General features: G+C 49.3%; 1 protein-coding gene across 1 annotated transcript; it reads left to right on the top strand.

The window, feature by feature from the left end:
- The first annotated feature begins 12 nt into the window (after positions 1-12).
- On the top strand, positions 13-9,183 carry trappc1 (trafficking protein particle complex subunit 1). Its single transcript, XM_072493323.1, has 5 exons — positions 13-156; positions 1,732-1,830; positions 4,739-4,809; positions 5,816-5,954; positions 8,660-9,183. The coding sequence occupies exons 2-5, from the start codon at positions 1,732-1,734 to the stop codon at positions 8,786-8,788; spliced, it is 438 nt and encodes a 145-aa protein (XP_072349424.1). The 5' UTR covers positions 13-156; the 3' UTR covers positions 8,789-9,183.
- Positions 9,184-10,281: the final 1,098 nt, after the last annotated feature.

Raw genomic sequence — 10,281 nt, 5'->3', positions numbered from 1 at the left:
GCAGTGAGGCCGGGAATCCCGTTCATTGGATCCCAGGGGAGGCGCCTTTGAAGCTATTTCCTCATAAAGCTCAGAGCGACCGGTTGTGAGGGAGGACCCGGTTCCGGGGCTGTCTAGCGCGCTGCCTGACTCCCCGGCGTCGGATAGAAGAGTGAGGTAAATACTCCCTCAGTGCGGCACTCCCTCAGTACTGACCCTCTGACAGTGCGGCACTCCCTCAGTACTGACCCTCTGACAGTGCGGCACTCCCTCAGTACTGACCCTCTGACAGTGCGGCACTCCCTCAGTACTGACCCTCTGACAGTGCGGCACTCACTCAGTACTGACCCTCTGACAGTGCGGCACTCCCTCAGTACTGACCCTCTGACAGTGCAGCACTCCCTCAGTACTGACCCTCTGACAGTGCGGCACTCCCTCAGTACTGACCCTCTGACAGTGCGGCACTCCCTCAGTACTGACCCTCTGACAGTGCGGCTCTCACTCAGTACTGACCCTCTGACAGTGCGGCACTCCCTCAGTACTGACCCTCTGACAGTGCGGCACTCCCTCAGTACTGTGCCTCTGACAGTGCGGCACTCCCTCAGTACTGACCCTCTGACAGTGCGGCACTCCCTCAGTACTGACCCTCTGACAGTGCAGCACACCCTCAGTACTGACCCTCTGACAGTACGGCACTCCCTCAGTACTGACCCTCTGACAGTGCAGCACTCCCTCAGTACTGACCCTCTGACAGTACGGCACTCCCTCAGTACTGACCCTCTGACAGTGCAGCACTCCCTCAGTACTGACCCTCTGACAGTACGGCACTCCCTCAGTACTGACCCTCTGACAGTGCAGCACACCCTCAGTACTGACCCTCTGACAGTGCGGCACTCCCTCAGTACTGACCCTCTGACAGTGCGGCACTCCCTCAGTACTGACCCTCTGACAGTGCGGCACTCCCTCAGTACTGACCCTCTGACAGTGCGGCACTCCCTCAGTACTGACCCTCTGACAGTGCGGCACTCCCTCCGTACTGGAGCATCAGCCTTGGTTTAGTGCTCAGAGCACGAGTGAGACTCCAAACCTGAACTGTCTGATGTGGGGAGGTGGGACGGGGAGGTGGGTTCAAATTAATGCTGCCCTTCGAGCCCTAGGTCTTGGTCTGGAGTAGAAGTTGGGCCGGGAAGTCAGGATATCTGTGAGGGATGTTGGCGATTAAAACCTGGCTGAAGTGATTCACGAGAATAATCCGATCAGGCCGTATGAGGGCCTTTGTATCTAAAGGAACTTGTATTTTAACCATCTGCCCATGCAGCTGTCAGTGTATCGCTACGTCACCCCAATATCTGTGGCCCATTGTGACTTTGAATAACATTGTGCACAAGTAACTCTTCGAAGATATTTTTAGTGGTCGGTGAGGAGAGTAACCGAGTGGGTCGGGTGAGGTGGGGCTGCACAGAAACTGAAAGCAGAACAGCTAGACGATAGGAAAGGTAGCCAGATTCATCTCCAAGTGGGTGGCAAGCTTCGGTTTTGATTTATAAGGTGATATATTTCAGGGCGGGACGTGGGGACGGTGCTGCTCTGCTTATTTCAGAGGAGGCCGTGGGCCTCGATGTGCTTGGCACCGATGGTCACCGACCGTTGCGAGGGTTCCAGGACTTGGGGCTGGCTCCCGTTGTCCTGCGAAGCTCCTCCGACCCATGGGATTGCTCCTGCCTCCTGACTGAATTTGTGTTTCCCCTCCAGATGACCGTCCACAACCTGTACATCTTTGACAAGAATGGGGTATGCCTCCATTACAGCGAGTGGAACCGCAAGAAGCACGCCGGCATCTCCAGGGACCAGGTGAGTGGCTTGCCCCGGGGTCTCTGCCCGTGATCACCTTGGCGTTGCTGGGGTCTTGCGGTGCGCAAAATGCGGTGTGTCTGGAGTTGGACTATTCCGACACCCACCCTTGAGATGGATAATTGACTCTTGACAGCAGTAGCAAATAAGGTTGACGGCAGCGTCTTTCCTGCCAGCTCACTCGCCCTGTTTACTGGCTTGGACCTTCCAGTCACCTCTTATCCCTTCAGTTCAAACATCTTTGGAGGGGAGGAGCAGCATAAACACCAGCACAGACCAATTGGGCCAGACGGCCAGTTCTTGTTCTGTTCCTTGCATCACGCCACACAGTATTTGCAGTAGAGAAACGGGCCACTTGGCCCAACTGGTCCATGCCAGCTCTTTTGTGGTGATTGGCGCGTGATGTGGATTCCATACCATCCTTCCCTGTTACTAATTTTACTGAATTATGTTTGTTGCAATAGTCCGTATCCTCTCTCTCTCTCCTTTCTATGGTGACTCTGTCCCCATTTGATGCCCTGAATCAATTGTTGGACAACTGTGAAGGGGAAACATGTTGCTGAACATGGAGACTAGGAGCAGGCGGAGGCAGTTCTGCTCCTCCCACTCCGCCGTTCAAAAAGGTCATGGCTGATCTGTTTGTATTTCGAATTCCACATTCGGAAAGCCTTAGGTTACAGGATATAGACAGGCTGGTTAGACGGGTAGAACAGCGGCAAAAGGAATTTAACCCTGAAAAGTGTGCGGTGATGCATTTTGGGAAGACTAACGAGGCCGGGGAATACACGATGAAAGGTGGAACACTCGCAACTACAGAGAACCAGGGGGGCCTTGGGGAGCATGTCCAGAGATCCCTGAAAGGGGGCAGCACGGTGGCGCAGAGGGTTAGCCCTGCTGCCTCACGGCGCCGAGGTCCCAGGTTCGATCCCGGCTCTGGGTCACTGTCCGTGTGGAGTTTGCACATTCTCCCCCGTGCCTGCGTGGGTTTCGCCCCCACAACCCAAAGATGTGCAGGGTAGGTGGATTGGCCACGCTAAATTGCCCCTTAATTGGAAAAAATGAATTAGGTACGCTTAATTTAAAGAAACAATGATCCCTGAAGGCAGCAAGACAGGTAGATAAGGCAGTTAAGAAGGCCTATGGGATACTTGCCTTTATTAACCGAGGTATAGAATATAAGAGCAGGGAGGTTATGATGGAGCTGTATAAAACGCTGGTTAGGCCGCAGCTACAGTACTGTGTGCCGTTCTCGTCGCCACACTATAGGGAGGATGTGGTTGCGCTGGAGAGGGTGCAGAGGAGATTCACCAGGATGCTGCCTGGGCTGGAGCGCCTCAGCTATGGGGAGAGGCTGGTTAGGCCGGGGTTGTTTTTCTTGGAGCAGAGAAGGCCGAGGGGGGACCTGATCGAGGGGAACAAAATTATGATGGCACGGTAGCACAATGGTTAGCACAGCGCCAGAGACCCGGCTTCGATTCCCGGCTTGGGTCACTGTCTGTGCGGAGTCTGCACGTTCTCCCCGTGTCTGCGTGGGTTTCCTCCGGGTGCTCCGGTTTCCTCCCTCAAGTCCCAAAAGACGTGCTTGTTAGGTGAATGGGACATTCTGAATTCTCCCTCCGTGTTCCCGAACAGGCGCTGGAGTGTAGCGACTAGGGGATTTTCACAGTAACTTCATTGCGTTAATGTGAGCCTACTTGTGACCCTAATGAACATTATTAGATAGGGTGGGTCGGAAGGAACCATTCCCCTTAGTAGAGGGGTCAATAACCAAGGGGCAGATTTAAGGTCAGGGGCAGGAGATTTGGAGGGGATTTGAGGGAACACCTTCTCCCCCAGAGGATGCTGGGAATCTGGAACTCGCTGCCTGAAAGGGTGGGAGAGGCGGGAACCCCCGCAACATTTAAGAAGCATTTAGATGAGCAATTGGAACTCCGCAGCAAACAAGGCGGCGGACCAAGTGCTGGGAAACGGGATTAGAATGGAGAGGGGCTTGATGGCCGACACACACACGATGGGCCGAATGGCCTCTTTCTGTGCTGTAAAACACGATGACTCTTAAGATCAAACATCCTCTTCACATCCACCTTGCCATTCAGGACCCCTCACACTTCAATCAAGTCGCCCCGCACTCTTCTAAACTCCAGTTGAAACCACCCAGCCTGTCCAAGCTTTCCCCGCTCGTTCCAGGTACCAATTGAGTAAACCTGAAGCTTATCATCTGGCACACATCAGGATCACAACAATTTATACTGCAGGAGAAAAGAGTGCTGATTGGTTGACGTGTTGACTCTGATTGGCTGAGGTGTTGCCAAGGAGGAAACGGCAGAGAACTAAACGCTTAGCAAGCTCTTCAAAAAAGGTCCCTACATTTGAATGTGTGTCACCTCTAGAAATATGACTGAGCCCAAGTTATGAGCTTGATACATTATCTTAAACTGGTTGTTAGTGCAGCGATTCGCGCACTCTGGATTGTTCGACAAGTGCTGCCCAATCGCGGAATCACATTGAACATCAGGCGTTCTGCTCGGGTTTGATCCGCCTGCTACGAACAATCAAAAGAGCATGCTGTTTGATTCGATCAGCGAATCGCTGGGGCATATGGCCTACATACCTGACGTTGCTTCGGCACTGAAACTCGGGTACATTGGCGAACCTATAGTTCCCCGTTACGTTCTCCATGGCAACACCTCGGCCAATCAGAGGTGACTTGCCAACCAATCAGCACTCGTTTCTCTTCCGTGGTATAAACTGTGATGATTGTTTGAAATTTGGCATTTTTGCATTTGTCCTAATTGAGTGCGAGCTGAAAAACCTCAGCAGCGTTTCGGCAATACTCAAGTTGTGCATGGCCAACAGGTTGGGGGGAGGGGGTGTGAAACGAATGACTTGTTGTATCCGTCTCCTCTAGGAATACCAGCTGATGTACGGAATGCTCTTCTCCATCCGATCCTTTGTCAACAAGATGTCTCCTGTTGATTTGTATCCTTTGCTGCCATGTCCTAACGCCAACCCGCCTGCACGTTTTTATAAAAGCAAAGTACCGCAGATGCTGGAAATCTGAAATAAAAACAGGAAATGCTGAATAAACTCAACAGGTCTGGCAGCATCTGTGCTGGGGGAGCAACATAGTTAACATTTCTAGGAATCATACGGACTCAACATTAACTCTCACCACAGACATGCTGAGCTTATCCAGTATTTTCTGTTTTTATTGCACATTGTTATAATCCGGCATGCAATAATTGCCGCACAAACCATATCCCAAAGGGAAACTTGGTAAACTATCACAACTCTTTTTTGTGTTTTGACCACATAAAGAATGTGTACTGAAGTCGGAAGCCACAAATTCCAGTAACTCGTTTTTGGAGATTTTTAACAAACGTTAACAAAAGAAAACTTAACACACAAGAGTCACATTTACACAGTTAAACGTAGTCTTACAGAACGTTCCCCCAAAAAAGATTTCCTGCGTGATTAAACTCAAATAAACATCTCCAAGTAACAATTCCTTGTATATATTTAATCTGTAAAAGTTCCCCCAAGGCAAAGCTACTATCTCACTCCTCGCTTTCACTCTGCTGTGGAAGTTCAAACTTCAGATCTGGAAAACGGGCACTTTCTGGGTTGGTTGGGAATTGCTTCACTTTGTTTCTTCCTGGTTCCTTCCCAGCACAGAGCAGCACTCTGAGATCTTTCATGGCCGCTCCCAAACAGAGCTCCGAACCCCCTCTTTTTAAATAGGGGAGAGTTCTCCCCGTGTCCTTATCAACAATTATCCCCTCAGCCAGCTTCACTTCAAACAAAGGCATAATCTGGATGTTATCATATTGCTGTGGGATCTTGCTGTTCACAATTTGGCTGCTGCGTTTCCCAAATTGCAACGGCGATTACACTTCAAAAAGTACCACGCTGGCGGGGGAGACGTCCTGAGGATGTGAGAGGCGCGATATATATGCAGGTTCCTGTCCTTAACCCCTCGAAACAGTAAAGATGGTTTCCTGTCCTTTCAAACAAGCAAGTACAAGCTCCACTATTACGAGACGGCAACCGGCATTAAAATCGTCATGAACACAGACCTCGGGGTCGCAAACATCCGCGATGTCCTCAGTCAGATCTACAGTACGGTGAGTCCTTCGCAAATCTGTCTTGACAACTGCCCCACTGCCTCACCACCCCCTCCCCCACCCGCCAATCCCCCAAACTATATAATATAATCTATTCTTCCTGAAGATGTGTTCCGCACTTCCATGGTGACTGCTCTCCTTTGTCAGCATTGTCACAGACACATTATCTCATCATTATTACAGTGCTGTTTATGGGAGCTTCCGGTGGCAAATTGGGTGGCACACCTCAAACAAAGTGCTGAGTTGGTTGGAAAGCACTTTGCGATGCCCGGTGGTCGTGACGGGCGCCATATCAAGACCAATCTTTCTTTTTGATGCATACTGTCTGGGCTCGCTGTATGTGGAGTGGCCACTAGGAGGGGCTGGAGAGCAGCTGCTGCCCGTTAAGGTTACATTGTTACCCAGTGAATGAATGGGCCTGAGGAACCAAAGGCTGCCTGTGCCCCCAGTGTTCAAAATTATAAAATTTATATATAGAATAACCGATACCCGCGAGTGAGTTACAGACTGGAATCTAATCAAGGGATTTTGGGGTGGTTTATATATAGAATAACCGATACCCGCGAGTGAGTTACAGACTGGAATCTAATCGAGGGGTTCGGGGTGGTTTATATATAGAATAACAAATACCCGGGAGTGAGTTACAGACTGGAATCTAATCGAGGGGTTCAGGATGGTTTATATATAGAATAACAGATACCCGGGAGTGAGTTACAGACTGGAATCTAATCGAGGGTTTGGGGTGATTTGTATATAGAATAACAGATACCGGGAATGAGTTACAGACTGGAATCTAATCGAGGGGTTCAGGGTGGTTTATATATAGAATAACAAATACCCGGGAGTGAGTTACAGACTGGAATCTAATCGAGGGGTTCGGGGTGGTTTATATATAGAATAACAGATACCGGGAATGAGTTACAGACTGGAATCTAATCGAGGGGTTCAGGGTGGTTTATATATAGAATAACAAATACCCGGGAGTGAGTTACAGACTGGAATCTAATCGAGGGGTTCGGGGTGGTTTATATATAGAATAACAGATACCGGGAATGAGTTACAGACTGGAATCTAATCGAGGGGTTCAGGGTGGTTTATATATAGAATAACAGATACCCGGGAGGGAGTTACACACTGGAATCTAATCGAGGGGTTCGGGGTGGTTTATATATAGAATAACAGATACCCGGGAGTGAGTTGCACACTGGAATCTAATCAAGGGGTTCGGGGTGGTTTATATATAGAATAACAGATACCCGGGAGTGAGTTACACACTGGAATCTAATCGAGGGGTTCAGGGTGGTTTATATATAGAATAACTGATACCCGGGAGTGAGTTACAGATTGGAATCTAATCGAGGGGTTCGGAATGGTTTATATATAGAATAACAGATACCCGGGGGTGAGTTACAGACTGGAATCTAATCAAGGGATTTTGGGGTGGTTTATATATAGAATAACCGATACCCGCGAGTGAGTTACAGACTGGAATCTAATCGAGGGGTTCGGGGTGGTTTATATATAGAATAACAAATACCCGGGAGTGAGTTACAGACTGGAATCTAATCGAGGGGTTCAGGATGGTTTATATATAGAATAACAGATACCCGGGAGTGAGTTACAGACTGGAATCTAATCGAGGGTTTGGGGTGATTTGTATATAGAATAACAGATACCGGGAATGAGTTACAGACTGGAATCTAATCGAGGGGTTCAGGGTGGTTTATATATAGAATAACAAATACCCGGGAGTGAGTTACAGACTGGAATCTAATCGAGGGGTTCGGGGTGGTTTATATATAGAATAACAGATACCGGGAATGAGTTACAGACTGGAATCTAATCGAGGGGTTCAGGGTGGTTTATATATAGAATAACAAATACCCGGGAGTGAGTTACAGACTGGAATCTAATCGAGGGGTTCGGGGTGGTTTATATATAGAATAACAGATACCGGGAATGAGTTACAGACTGGAATCTAATCGAGGGGTTCAGGGTGGTTTATATATAGAATAACAGATACCCGGGAGTGAGTTACACACTGGAATCTAATCGAGGGGTTCGGGGTGGTTTATATATAGAATAACAGATACCCGGGAGTGAGTTGCACACTGGAATCTAATCAAGGGGTTCGGGGTGGTTTATATATAGAATAACAGATACCCGGGAGTGAGTTACACACTGGAATCTAATCGAGGGGTTCAGGGTGGTTTATATATAGAATAACTGATACCCGGGAGTGAGTTACAGATTGGAATCTAATCGAGGGGTTCGGAATGGTTTATATATAGAATAACAGATACCCGGGGGTGAGTTACAGACTGGAATCTAATCGAGGGGTTTAGGGTGGTTTATATATAGAATAACAGATACCCGGGAGTGAGTTACAGACTGGAATCTAATCGAGGGGTTCGGGGTGGTTTATATATAGAATAACAGATACCGGAGAGTGAGTTACAGACTGGAATCTAATCGAGGGGTTCGGGGTGGTTTATATATAGAATAACAGACACCCGGGAGTGAGTTACAGACTGGAATCTAATTGAGGGGTTTGGGGTGGTTTATACATAGAATAACAGATACCCGGGAGTGAGTTACAGACTGGAATCTAATCGAGGGGTTCGGGGTGGTTTATATATAGAATAACAGATACCCGGGAGTGAGTTACAGACTGGAATCTAATTTCCTTTTCCTATCTCTCGCAGATTTTTGTCGAGCTTGTTGTGAAGAACCCTTTGTGCAGCATGAACGAGCCCATTCAGAGCGAATTGTTCCGCACCAAACTGGACAGTTTTGTCCGCGGCCTGCCCTTCTTCTCTGCCCGCGCTGGTTGACCCGCTCCTGGTCCGATTAATGCCGAGTGTGGCTTGGGAACGCTGAGGAAAAACTTACGAGGAACTGTGTCGCAGCGAGGCCCAGAATAGTCCCAGGCGGAATCCATTCCATAGTGTCTACTCTGCACCGAATTGTCACCCCCCCCCCCCCCTGCACCCCCTCCCTTTCCACCAAGCCTTACGGGTTCGGACCCAGTTTGTTTCTCTCTCTTCACCCCCCCCCCCCCCTCTCCTCGCCCAGCTTATATTCTCAGCCTGTTTACGGCACGCCAGTTACTATGACTACAGACCATTGGTGGTGGGAAGCAGTTTGTTTGTTTATTCCTTTAGAGAGGAAGTTTCTCCCTGTTAATTTATGAAATAAACCTGGCCGACGGGGCGGTGCATTTGTCCAATTTGCATCATTATTCTCCGCGCTGACTCGAGCTTCGGTCCTCCAAGGTGTCGGATCACGGGTGGCCATTTTGTGTCAGGTTAGTGGCGGTAGAATAATGGCCGCTGCAGGTTTGTCAGCCCACGCCGGCAGAATTGTCTTCGAATCTCTGAGAAGGGGAGGTATCGGAGCCAGAGGAGGCTATTCAGTTCCACGAGCCTGTCCCCGCCATTCAATAAGACCATGATTGACCAACCTCGACCCCGTCGCCCCTCCCGGTTCCCGAACCGTTTCTTTTCCTTTTGTGTCTGAAAATCTATCGATCGGCGTCTTGAGAAGTGGAAACCCCCCGGCTGACACTGCAATGCCGCTCTGCGGGAGCGTGGCTCTTGTCGGGAAGCGTGACACCTTTCCGGTCAGACGTTAACTGAAGCTCACGGCAACTGTTTTGAAGAAGACTAGAGAGGTTCTCCCCGATTGTCGTGGGACCTATTTGTCCCTCCATGAACATCATAAAAACTCAGATAATCTGGTCACCCGCCCTGTGCTGCCTGTGGGAGCTTTCCATCCGCAAATTGGCTGTTGCTTTTCCTGCTTTGCTGCAGTACTCGATCTCGTACATGGATGCTGAAAAATCAGTTTGGTTTTTACTCTCCTGGTTTCATTTTGTGTTTCTCAAAATGGGGGCGAAAAGGGCAGCTCACGCATCAACCAATCTGGTCAGTGGAAATTCTGTGAGCCTTCTGATTGGCTGCGGGAGGGCAGTGCGCTTTGAGGATGGAGATCCGAGGATGGTTCTGTCGGGGGACCAATGGTGGTCGGAGCTGGGAAGGTCATGTGGCAATGCATTCTGGGATATGTCCAATCAAGAGTTGGCACTCCTCCTCTCCTGACATAGGTCTCAGCTCGTCCCGTTGTTATGGGCCAGGGTTTAGAGAACCCCAAAGTGTACCATGGAGTTCCCCTGACCCACAACTTTTACTAGATTGTGGTATGGGGAGCACACGGCCCACTCTACAGGTGTGGGACAGCAGAAATGGAAAAGTATTTTTTTAAAGCAAAACAATGTTTATTCTATGAACTCCAGTTAACCTTTTTAAAACATACAGTGAACATCTTA

This window comes from Scyliorhinus torazame, chromosome 31 (genome assembly GCF_047496885.1).
Source record: "Scyliorhinus torazame isolate Kashiwa2021f chromosome 31, sScyTor2.1, whole genome shotgun sequence".
Lineage (NCBI taxonomy): Eukaryota > Metazoa > Chordata > Chondrichthyes > Carcharhiniformes > Scyliorhinidae > Scyliorhinus > Scyliorhinus torazame.
The sequence above is the reverse complement of the archived record's forward strand: the minus strand, read 5'-3'. Positions and strand labels throughout refer to the sequence as shown.

What these genes read in the sequence shown, in the direction of transcription:
- trappc1 (XM_072493323.1), top strand. Translation starts at nt 1,732, where the DNA reads ATGACCGTCCACAACCTGTACATCTTTGACAAGAATGGGGTATGCCTC. An exon ending in CCGGCATCTCCAGGGACCAG is followed by an intron (nt 1,831 to 4,738) that starts GTGAGTGGCTTG and finishes CGTCTCCTCTAG; the next exon opens with GAATACCAGCTGATGTACGG. An exon ending in AAGATGTCTCCTGTTGATTT is followed by an intron (nt 4,810 to 5,815) that starts GTATCCTTTGCT and finishes CCCTCGAAACAG; the next exon opens with TAAAGATGGTTTCCTGTCCT.